The 12,223-nt window shown below is 43.2% G+C and overlaps 1 protein-coding gene across 2 annotated transcripts in view; it reads right to left on the reverse strand.

Annotated features, from left to right (window-relative positions):
- The window catches only part of gmds (GDP-mannose 4,6-dehydratase), a 257,578-nt gene extending 246,542 nt beyond the window's left edge, over positions 1-11,036 (reverse strand). The window contains exon 1 of one of the 2 annotated variants that reach the window (XM_055944036.1): positions 10,811-11,036. In XM_055944036.1, coding sequence (XP_055800011.1) covers positions 10,811-10,906 — 96 coding nt within the window. In that variant the 5' untranslated portion in view covers positions 10,907-11,036. The remainder of the gene's footprint in view (positions 1-10,810) is intronic. The other variant, XM_055944037.1, reaches the window with a different exon arrangement.
- Between the last annotated feature and the right edge of the window lie 1,187 nt (positions 11,037-12,223).

Genomic DNA, 12,223 nt, shown 5'->3' on the forward strand with positions numbered 1-12,223 from the left:
CCTCCTCCCAGAGCGCTAAGAACCTTGGCGTGATCCTGGACAACACCCTGTCGTTCTCCACCAACATCAAGGCGGTGGCCCGTTCCTGTAGGTTCATGCTCTACAACATCCGCAGAGTACGACCCTGCCTCACACAGGAAGCGGCGCAGGTCCTAATCCAGGCACTTGTCATCTCCCGTCTGGATTACTGCAACTCGCTGTTGGCTGGGCTCCCTGCCTGTGCCATTAAACCCCTACAACTCATCCAGAACGCCGCAGCCCGTCTGGTGTTCAACCTTCCCAAGTTCTCTCACGTCACCCCGCTCCTCCGCTCTCTCCACTGGCTTCCAGTTGAAGCTCGCATCCGCTACAAGACCATGGTGCTTGCCTACGGAGCTGTGAGGGGAACGGCACCTCAGTACCTTCAGGCTCTGATCAGGCCCTACACCCAAACAAGGGCACTGCGTTCATCCACCTCTGGCCTGCTCGCCTCCCTACCACTGAGGAAGTACAGTTCCCGCTCAGCCCAGTCAAAACTGTTCGCTGCTCTGGCACCCCAATGGTGGAACAAACTCCCTCACGACGCCAGGACAGCGGAGTCAATCACCACCTTCCGGAGACACCTGAAACCCCACCTCTTCAAGGAATACCTAGGATAAAGCAATCCTTCTGCCCCCCCCCCCCCCCCCCTTAAAATGATCTAGATGCACTATTGTAAAGTGGCTGTTCCACTGGATGTCATAAGGTGAATGCACCAATTTGTAAGTCGCTCTGGATAAGAGCGTCTGCTAAATGACTTAAATGTAATGTAAATGTCTAGGGTTTACTGAGAATGGTGCAACAAACAAACATCCAGTCAGTGGCAGTCCTGTGGGCGAAAACAACTTGTTGAAGGAAAATGGCAAGAATCGTGCAAGCTAACAGGCAGGCCACATACAGGCAAATAAAGGAGCAGTACAACAGTGGTGCGTAGAATGGCATTTCGGAACGCACAACTCGTCGAACCTTGTCACGGATGGGCTATTGCAGCAGACGACCACAACGGGTTCCACTCCTATCAGCTAAAAACAAGAAGAACTGGCTCCAGTGGGAACATAATCACCAACACTGGACAATTTAGGAGTTGAAAAACATCACCTGGAACATGACAGTGAGTTCAGTTTAGTCGAGTGGCCTGGTCAGTCCCCAGACCTCAACCCTATAGAGCATCTTAAGGATGAGAAGGAACGGGCTGGTCACAGCATGAATGTACCGCCGTCCAATCTCCAGTAACTGCGTGATGCCATCACGTCAGCATGGACCAACATCCTTGTGGAACGTTTGAACCCTTGTAGAATTCCCAGAAGAATTCAGACTGTTCTGGAGGCAAAGGAGGGTTCAGCCCGGTACTAGATGGGTGTACCTAATAAACGGGCCGGTGAGTGTACATACATACTTAGAAAAACCTTTGTACGCCTGCTTAGGTTGAGAGAACACGCATTGTCCTCTAGCAATCTTATATTTGGTTTTGAGATTAGTAGACCTGCTCTCCCAGTCCCTTCAGACTGACCAGATGTGGAGTATGTGTGCGGTAGGTAGGTATCCTCCCCTTGTTAAAATGGAGTGATGAGAATCCGTAGCCATACTGGATGACCCCAGCCAAAAAACAACAAACACAGAGGAGAGCTGACCTAGGAGGACTGGCATGGAGCACTGTGGAGCACCACACATTACAAGACAGATTATACTCCTGTGTGCTGGCTGACAAACGACACTCTCCCTGCAGAAAGACAACTGGCTCAGGTACAATGCTAATAAACTAGGGATGGGGAAGAAGAAAACAATACAGGTACACATCGGGATGGCTGAATATAAACAGTGTAGTTATTCGCTCCGCAAGGCAATCAAACAAGCAAAATGCCGGTACATGGATAAGGTGGAGTCGCAATTCAATGGCTCAGACACAAGACTTATGTGGCAGGGTCTACGGAACATCATGGACTACAAAAACAGCCACATCACAGATACAGACGTCATGCTTCCAGACAAACTAAACACCTTCTTTGCCCGCTTTGAGGATAATACAGTGCCACTGTCGTGGATCGCTAACAAAGACTGAGCCCTCCCCCTCTCCTTCTCAGTGGCTGACGTGAGTAAAACATTTAAACATGTTAACCCTCGCATGGCTGTTGTCCCAGACTACATCCCAAGCCGCATCCTCAGAGCATGCAAAGACCAGCTGGCTGGTGTGTTTACAGACATATTTAAAATCGCTCCCTATCCCAGTCTGTTATCCCCCCGCTTCAAGATGGCTACCATTGTTCCTGTACCCAAGAAGGCAAAGATAACTGAACTAAATGACTACTGCCCCGAAGCACACCAAGTTCCTGGGCGTACACATCACAGACAAACTGAAACAGTCCACCCACACAGACAGTGTGGTGAAGAAGGCGCAACAGCGCCTCTTCAACCTCAAGAGGCTGAAGAAATTTGCCCTGTCACGCAAAAACCTGACAAACTTTTACAGATGCACAATCGAGAGCATCATGTCAGGCTGTATCACAGCCTGGTACGGCAACTGCACCGCCCTCAACCGCAAGGCTCTCCAGAGGGTGGTGCGGTCTGCATAACGCATCAGCGGGGGCAAACTACCTGCCCTCCATGACACCTACAGCACCCGACGTCACAGGAAGGCCAAATAGATCAACAAGGACAACAACCACCTGAGCCACTGCCTGTTCACACAGCTATCATCCAGAAGGCGAGGTCAGTACAGGTGCATCAAAGCTGGGACCGAGAGATTGAAAAACAGCTTCTATCTCAAGGCCATCAAACTGTTAAATATCAATCACTAACTCAGTGAGGCTGCTGCCTACACTGAGACCCAATCACTGGACACTTAAATAAAAGGATCACTTTAATAATGTTACTTATCTTACATTACTCATATCACATCTACACTGCTCAAAAAAATAAAGGGAATACTTCAACAACACAATGTAACTCCAAGTCAATCACACTTCTGTGAAATCAAACTGTCCACTTAGGAAGCAACACTGATTGACAATAAATTTCACATGCTGTTGTGCAAATGGAATAGACACAAGGTGGAAATTATAGGCAATTAGCATGACACCCCCAATAAAGGAGTGATTCGGCAGGTGGTGACCACAGACCACTTCCCAGTTCCTATGCTTCCTGGCTGATGTTTTGGTCACTTTTGAATGCTGGCGGTGCTCTCACTCTAGTGGTAGCATGAGACGGAGTCTACAACCCACACAAGTGGCTCAGGTAGTGCAGTTCATCCAGGATGGCACATCAATGCGAGCTGTGGCAAAAAGGTTTGCTGTGTCTGTCAGCGTAGTGTCCAGAGCATGGAGGCGCTACCAGGAGACAGGCCAGTACATCTGAAGACGTCACAATCAGAATGATTGGGCTCATTTTGGATAGAAACCTCTCACTTGGTCTCTTTCAAGCCCCTCCCCCTAAAACTCACAACAACAAAGATGAGATCACTTCTTCCTCTCTGAGGTTTAGTCCAACAGAATCTGTCATATGGACACCGAAACACATGGAGACATTAGTTTACTGTAAAGAGGACAAGTTAACCTTTCAAACCATACCCTGTTTGTTTCAACTACTCACAATTCGAACAGAGCCGACAATACTAAAACAGATATACCAATGAACATTCATTCTGGAAAATAATACCCAGTTTGTCGCACGTGCATTATGGTACCACATATCGCTAGCAGCATTTTGGTCAAATAAAGATGGTTATAGTAGCCGTTTGGATGACTGTATTTTATAAATGTTTAATAAGCATAAAACAATTATAAGGAACTGGCAATTCGTTCTCATTCTGAGAAAAAAAGGTATGCCACTTGATTTCAACATGTTACAAAGTGGACAGCTTACCATGCTGTTCAAACAGTTGGAGACAGACAGAAGGGAACAAAGTGGACAGCTTACCATGCTGTTCAAACAGTTGGAGACAGACAGAAGGGAACAAAGTGGACAGCTTACCATGCTGTTCAAACAGTTGGAGACAGACAGAAGGGAACAAAGTGGACAGCTTACCATGCTGTTTAAACAGTTGGAGACAGACAGAAGGGAACAAAGTGGACAGCTTACCATGCTGTTCAAACAGTTGGAGACAGACAGAAGGGAACAAAGTGGACAGCTTACCATGCTGTTCAAACAGTTGGAGACAGACAGAAGGGTGTGTTCATAACAATTCTACTGTTTTACCTTCTTAGCTCAATGCAGAGCTTGTGAAATTATTCCTAGATCCAAGTTGCCAAACTTGAAATATAAATATTAGCTGGCTACACACTAGCACATGGGCTTGTGCTTGAGAGATTGTTTATGAGGTCGGTGTTGATTTTCTATCACGCCTGCTACATTATTAGTGAATGTGCATTATGTATGGTTCTGGTTACATTTGTAAACAAAAAGTGCATTTTTATAGACCGACATGAAAGCCAGATAAGTGACTATTGCAACAACAAAAATGCAGATACAACTATTTTGATAAAATCATTTAACTATTAGTGGGTCTTATGGAAGTGGAAGGCATACAGTTGATGTCGGAAGTTTACATACACTTATGTTGGAGTCATTAAAACTCATTTTTCAACCACTGCACAAATTTCTTGTTAACAAACTATACTTTTGGCAAGTCGGTTAGGACATCTATGTGCATGACACAAGTAATTTTCCAACAATTGTTTACAGACAGATTATTTCACTGTATGACAATTCCAGCGGGTCAGAAGATGACATACACTAAGTTGACTGTGCCTTTAAACAGCTTGGAAAATACCAGAAAATGATGTCATGGCTTAAGAAGCTTCTGATAGGCTAATTTACATCATGAGTCAATTGGAGGTGTACCTGTGGATGTATTTCAAGGCCTACCTTCAAACAGTGCCTATTTTCTTGATATGATGGGGAAATCAAAAGAAAACAGCCAAGACCTCAGAAAAAAAATTGTAGACCTCCACAAGTCTGGATCATCATTGGGAGAAATTTCCAAACGCCTGAAGGTACCACGTTCATCTGTACAAACAACGGTATGCAAGTATAAACACCATGGGACCACGCAGCCATCATACCGCTCAGGAAGGAGACGCGTTCTGTCTCCTAGAGATTAATGTACTTTGGTGCGAAAAGTGCAAATCAATCCCAGAACAACAGTAAAAGGACCTTGTGAAGATGCGGCAGGAATCAGGTACAAAAGTATATATATCCACAGTAAAATGAGTCCTTTATTGACATAACCTGAAAGGCGCTCAGCAAGGAAGAAGCCACTGCTCCAAAACCTCCACAAAAAATCCAGACTACAGTTTGCAACTGCACATGGGGACAAAGATTGTACTTTTGGAGAAATGTCCTCTGGTCTGATGAAACAGAGATAGAACTGTTTGGCCATAATGACCATTGTTATATCTGGAGGAAAAAGGGGGAGGCTTGCAAGCCGAAGAACACCATCCCAACCATGAAGCACAGGGGTGGCAGCATCATGTTGTGGGGGTGCTTTGCTGCAGGAGGGCCTGGTGCACTTCACAAAATAGATGACATCATGAGGGAAGAAAAATGATGTGGATATTTTGAAGCAACATCTCAAGACATCAGTCAGGAAGTTTAAGCTTGGTTGCAAATGGGTCTTCCAAATGGACAATGACCCCAAGCATACTTCCAAAGTTGTGGCAAAATGGCTTAAGGACAACAAAGTCAAGGTATTGGAGTGGCCATCCCAAAGCCCTGACCTCAATCCTATAGAAGATTTGTGGGCAGAACTGAAAAAGCATGTGCGAGCAAGGAGGCCTACAAACCTGACTCAATTACACCAGCTTTGTCAGGAGGAATGGGCAAAAATTCATCCAGCTTATTGTGGGGAGCTTGTGGAAGGCTACCCGAAATGTTTGACCCAAGTTAAACAATTTAAAGGCAATGCTACCAAATACTAATTGAGTGTATGTAAACTTCTGACCCACTGGGAATGTGATGAAAGAAATAAAAGCTGAAATAAATCACTCTACTATTATTCTGACATTTCACATTCTTAAAATAAAGTGGTGATCCTAACTGACCTAAGACAGGGAATTTTTACTAGGATTAAATGTCAGGAATTGTGAAAAACTGAGATTAAATGTATTTGCCTAAGGTGTATGTAAACTTCCAACTTTTTTGCACCAAAGTAAATTCATCTCTAGGAGACAGAACGCATATCCTTCATGAGCGGTATGAAGGCTGCGTGGTCCCATGGTGTTTATTAGAGGTCGACCGATTAATCGGAATGGCCGATTAATTAGGGCCGATTTCAAGATTTCATAACAATCGGAAATCGGTATTTTTGGGCGCCGATTTGCCGATTTTTTAAATATATTTTTTAATACCTTTATTTAACTAGGCAAGTCAGTTAAGAACACATTCTTATTTTCAATGACGGCCTAGGAACGGTGGGTTAACTGCCTTGTTCAGGGGCAGAACGACAGATTTTCACCTTGTCAGCTCGGGGGATCCAATCTTGCAACCTTACAGTTAACTAGTCCAACGTAATAACAACCTGCCTCTCTCTCTTTGCACTCCACAAGAAGAATGCAGAAAGCAAAAGTAAGTTGCTCGCTAGCATTAAACTTATCTTATAAAAAACAATCAATCATAACCACTAGTTAACTACACATGGTTGATGATATTACTAGATATTATCTAGCGTGTCCTGCGTTGCATATAATCTGATTGAGCATACAAGCATACAAGTATCTAAGTATCTGACTGAGTGGTGGTAGGTAGAAGCAGGCGCGTAAACATTCATTCAAACAGCACTTTCGTGCGTTTTTCCAGCAGCTCTTCATTGTGCGTCAAGCATTGCGCTGTTTATTACTTCAAGCCTATCAACTCCCGAGATGAGGCTGGTGTAACCGAAGTGAAATGACTAGCTAGTTAGCGCGCGCTAATAGCGTTTCAAACGTCACTCGCTCAGCCTTCTAGTAGTTGTTCCCCTTGCTCTGCATGGGTAACTCTGCTTCGATGGTGGCTGTTGTCGTTGTGTTGCTGGTTCGAGCCCAGGGAGCAGCGAGGAGAGGGACGGAAGCTATACTGTTACACTTGCAATACTAAAGTTCCTATAAGAACATCCAATAGTCAAAGGTTAATGAAATACAAATGGTATAGAGGGAAATAGTCCTATTATTCCTATAATAACTACAACCTAAAACTTCTTACCTGGGAATATTGAAGACTCATGTTAAAAGGAACCACCAGCTTTCATATGTTCTCATGTTCTGAGCAAGGAACTGAAACGTTAGCTTTCTTACATAGCACATATTGCACTTTTACTTTCTTCTCCAACACTTTGTTTTTGCATTATTTAAACCAAATTGAACATGTTTCATTATTTATTTGAGGCTAAATTGATTTTATTGATGTATTATATTAAGTTAAAATAAGTGTTTCATTCACTATTGTTGTAATTGTCATTATTACAAATACATAATATTTTTTTTTTTTTTTTTTTTTTTTTTTTTTTTTTTAGATCGGCCAATTAATCGGTATCGGCTTTTTTTGGTCCTCCAATAATCGGTATCGGCATTGAAAAATCATAAATCGGTCGACCTCTAGTGTTTATACTTGTTCATCTGTACAAACAGCAGTACGCGTGGCACCTTCAGGCATTTGGAAATTGCTCCCAAGGATGAACCAGACCCGTGGTGGTCTACAAATTTGGACCGTGGAGGTCTTGGCTGATTTCTTTTGATTTTCCCATGATGTCAAGCAAAGAGGCACTGAGTTTGAAGGTAGGCCTTGAAATACATCCACAGGTACACCTACAATTGACTCAAATGATGTAAATTAGCCTATCAGAAGCTTCTAAAGCCATGACATAATTTTCTGGAATTTTCCAAGCTGTTTAAAGGCACAGTCAACTTAGTGTATGTAAACTTCTGACCCACTGGAATTGTGATACAGTGAATTATAAGTGAAATAATCTGTCTGTAAACGATTGTTGGAAAAATGACATGTTATGCACAAAGTAGATGTCCTAACCGACGTGCCAAAACTACAGTTTGTTAACAAGAAATTTGTGGAGTGGTTGAAAAACAAGTTTGAATGACTCCAACCTAAGTGTATGTAAACTTCCGACTTCAACTGTATGTATGTATGTATGTATATATATATTATCCCAGTCCCCGCAGGAGGCCTTTTCGTAGGCCGTCATTGTAAATAAGAATTTGTTCTTAACTGACTTGCCTTGTTAAATAAAGGCTGAAATAAAATGTAAAAAATATTATTATGTATCATCTTTTAACTATATGCAATATTTTAGCTTCCAAAATCTAAGCAGGTATATCTAGCTTCCCAATAAGAAGATCTGATGGAATGGCTTGTCCTGCACTTTGTAAAATCCCAGAGTCCATTGAGTGAATATTGGAAAAAGTTATTGATTTCTTTCTAAACATTGCAATGTGAATGCTAAGAGGATTCTAACCATAAAAGAGGTGAAGTGAAATGGCAAAATAGTCCTCATTCAAAGGCAAGGGCAATGTGAATACAAAGACAACAGAGTTCTTTTGCTTTGTTTTTACCCCAGAGTTCCCTTTAAAGAGGACAGAGATGGGTTATAATGAAAGAGGACCATGTGAAAACACCCTAAGACCAGTGGTACCAGTCAAACCAGTTTGTAATAATGCACTACACTGGCCCTCCCAGCCCTTAGTTTCATTCATGTGTGAGCCACATCAAGAACCATTGCAAAGACACGAAGAGTAAACAGAGCAAACAGGACGGTGTTGTGTGTCTGGTAGATATTTCTCAATCAACCAGGACTTGACTGACTGGCTTGTAATTATATTGGCCAGTGGCTCTCAAACCTCTCATTGGGGACACCCAGCCATTCCATGTACAGTATTTGATCTATTCCAGAGCTAGCACAACTGATTAAACTCATCAACTAATCATCAAGCCCTTGACTAGGTGACTCGGGTGAGGTAGTTCAGGGCTACAACAAAATGGTGAAATGTCTGGATGTCCCCGAGGAGAGGTTTGAGATCCACTGGCAATGTTAACCCTAGATCAGGGAACCACAATACATTATTTGTTGTAGCCCTACACTGGCACACCTAACTCAATTCGTAACGGGCTTGATGATAAGCCTAGATGACTAATTGAATCAGGCGTGCCAGTTTAGGGATACAACAAATAGGCTATGTGAAATGTCTGGTGTCATTGCCATAGCCTGGCATTAACCTCTAACGTCACAGCATACCAGACCTGTCAAACTTACCTAGCCCAGGTATAGACCTTGATAAAGGAGGCACGTGCTGCTAAACAGGTACAGTCAGTTCAGCGTGAATTCACTCCAACGCATGTACAATGGTATAGGCCTACCCTGAGACAGTAATCCTCTACACAGTATGTGGTGCAAACTACTACCATTTATGAAGTTAGACTTGTCTTGTCTCCCTACCAGGGTGTGACACTACTGTTCAGTGAAGTGTATAGAATTAGGCCTATAGAAGACAGGCATGTACACTCGTCATACACATACACTCTTCTTCAGTGTACTTAGTCATCTGATAAAAGAGAGGGTGGGGTTTTTCTATCTGCTCCCCTGCTCTTGGGAAACTCTGGACTTTGGACACACGGGCAGGGCAAGAAGGAGTGACATCAGAGCTGATATTTCCCTTTCACTCCCTCCTTTCCTCACTTTCCTCAGAACTAACAGGATCTCCATGTGTCACTTGATCTTATCTGCTGGCTAAGTCAGCAGATAAGTGTCAACCCAAGATATTTGGGTTGACACTCAGCCCAGCAGTATCCTATTGGTTTGCAAACACAGACTGCTTTAGTTCCTGCTGTGATGTGGCAAACACATTAGATCCTTCACCATTTTGTAGTGGATTCTTCTCCCAGCCAGTCAACATGGTGCCTCCAGCCCATGTGAGGCAGTTATAGGCATACTGTCTAAAAAAAAAAATATATATATATATATATATATAGCCCTACTACCTTTCTACAACTATACTTCAGAATGACTAAAAACATGTAGCCAGTGTCTTATGAAGTCATGTGGACTGAACATCTGAGATGCAAGAAACATTGATAACAAATACATAAATTGAGTAATCATTACCTGCATCATTATCATCACCATCATAGATTCTATTCATGAACCTTTCAGTAAATTCAAACTAACACCGGTAGTTCTGGTAGCTTATATTATAACACCCTTGAAACATGCAGGGCTAAGGAGGCTGTTAGCCCTGGGCTACGTCAAGTGCAGTGTGAACGCAGCTGAGTGTGGCCTGTATCACACTACATTCTCTATTCGTAGGGCATGTGTATCAGTGTCAATTATGAAAGTAAAATTAGACCAGCAATGAAAAACTAACCATGGATCCGGGTGAATCGTGTCTGTCTGGGGGAATATTCTCTTTCGACTTCCTGGTTTGACGCCCTGCTTTACTTCTGTGTCATGACTGTGCATAATGTGTCAGGTGCACTGGCGCACCACAGCTGGTTACTATAATAATTATATCTATTCATAAGAACACATCGTTCGTGTGGGAAACGTATGTAACCAGCTGTGGTGCGCCAGTGCACCTGACACATATGAATGTAACGTTAGACGAGTGAGATAACTATGCTGCATCCATCGCTCTCCTCACAAAACCACTGTCTGTTAGTCAAATCATACCAATGTCTATCAAACAGTACGCAGGCTACTGCAAAACAAACATAATAGTTACAGCTGGTATTTATTATTATTTATCGAACGTTAAAGGTGTTCATATAGGCTCCCTGTCCATACATCCTCTTTCCATTCATATCTGGAGACTGCGTTTACCTGTCCAGTGATGCCCGTGATAACAGCGACCTTCCTCGGCTTTTTCAGCTCTCCGTTCGCCCCGGTGCTGGTAGACGGTTCCGTGCATTGGGCCATTTTTGCGCGTAGTGTTTCAAAGTATCAAACCTACTGACTTGCTGTTCTGATGAGCAGTTGTGTGGTTGTACGGTAGACACTTCAAGCACAGGACCATCTGTAACTACAACATGTGACGTGCCAGGAAGTCCCTGCAGGACAGCCAATCGACAGATGGCAAGTAGCGTCGGAGCAGAGGAATCTTCAGGCAGAAGAGAAGATATTCGGTCTGGGGTTTCCCGTGCTTACTTGGACAGCGCCGACTAGCTACAGTAGTCCAACATGACTAAAACACTGACGATTGCATAAAGCAGGGATCATCAACTAGATTCAGTCGCGGGCCGATTTCTTTCTTGGGTAGATGGTCAGGGGGCCTGAAGATAATTACAAATAATTTGTAGACTAAAAATGTACTGTAAGAAGCCCAAACAGATATATTTGACTAAAACATAATCATTTCAAACCTTGCTTACATTTGTTTATGATCACATGTCACGAACCGGCTCAAAGCCCGTAACAAAAGGGAGACAACATGGAGATAAGGAATAACAAAATATATTTATTAACTAAGGTAACCTAAATGCAATTAACAATGGTGTGTGTAATCAGTAGTGTAAGTGAGTGTTTTGGCATGCATAAATGTGATAATGCAGGGTGTTGAAAGGTGCTAAAGCAAACAACCAACAGGCCACAAAAATACCACAACAAAATCTATGAAGGTGTCTGCATGGAGAGTGTTTCCCCAATGAATGTGGAAGAGGTCTATTGACCCCGGAACAACGTATCAGCCTCTGCGTCCCAAATTGAATTGACACAGCCTCTGCGTCCCAAATTGGCTACAAATAATATAGATGAGAACTCTCTTGGTAGATAGTGTGGTCTACAACTTATCATAATGTACTCTACCTTAGGCGAGCAATACCCCGAGACTTCTTTAATATTAGACATCGCGCACCAGCTGTTATTGACAAATAGACACACAACCCACCCTTCGTCTTACTAGACGTAGCTTCTTCTCTGTTCTGCTGGTGCATGGAAAATCACGCCACCTCTATATTATCCGTGTCGTCGTTCAGCCACGACTCGGTGAAACATAAAACATTACAGTTGTTAATGTCTCGTTGGTAGGATAATTGTAATCGTAGGTCATCAATTTTATTTTCCAATGATTGCATGTTATCCAGTAGAACGGATGGCAGTGGGAGTTTACTCACTCTCCTACAGATTCTCAGAAGGCAGCCCGACCTGCGCCCCCTTTTTCTCTGTCTTTTCTTCACGCAAATGACGGGGATTTGGGCCTGTTCCCAGGAAAGCAGTATATCCTCGTCAGACTCGTTA

Source organism: Salvelinus fontinalis, chromosome 14 (genome assembly GCF_029448725.1).
Source record: "Salvelinus fontinalis isolate EN_2023a chromosome 14, ASM2944872v1, whole genome shotgun sequence".
NCBI classification, from domain to species: domain Eukaryota; kingdom Metazoa; phylum Chordata; class Actinopteri; order Salmoniformes; family Salmonidae; genus Salvelinus; species Salvelinus fontinalis.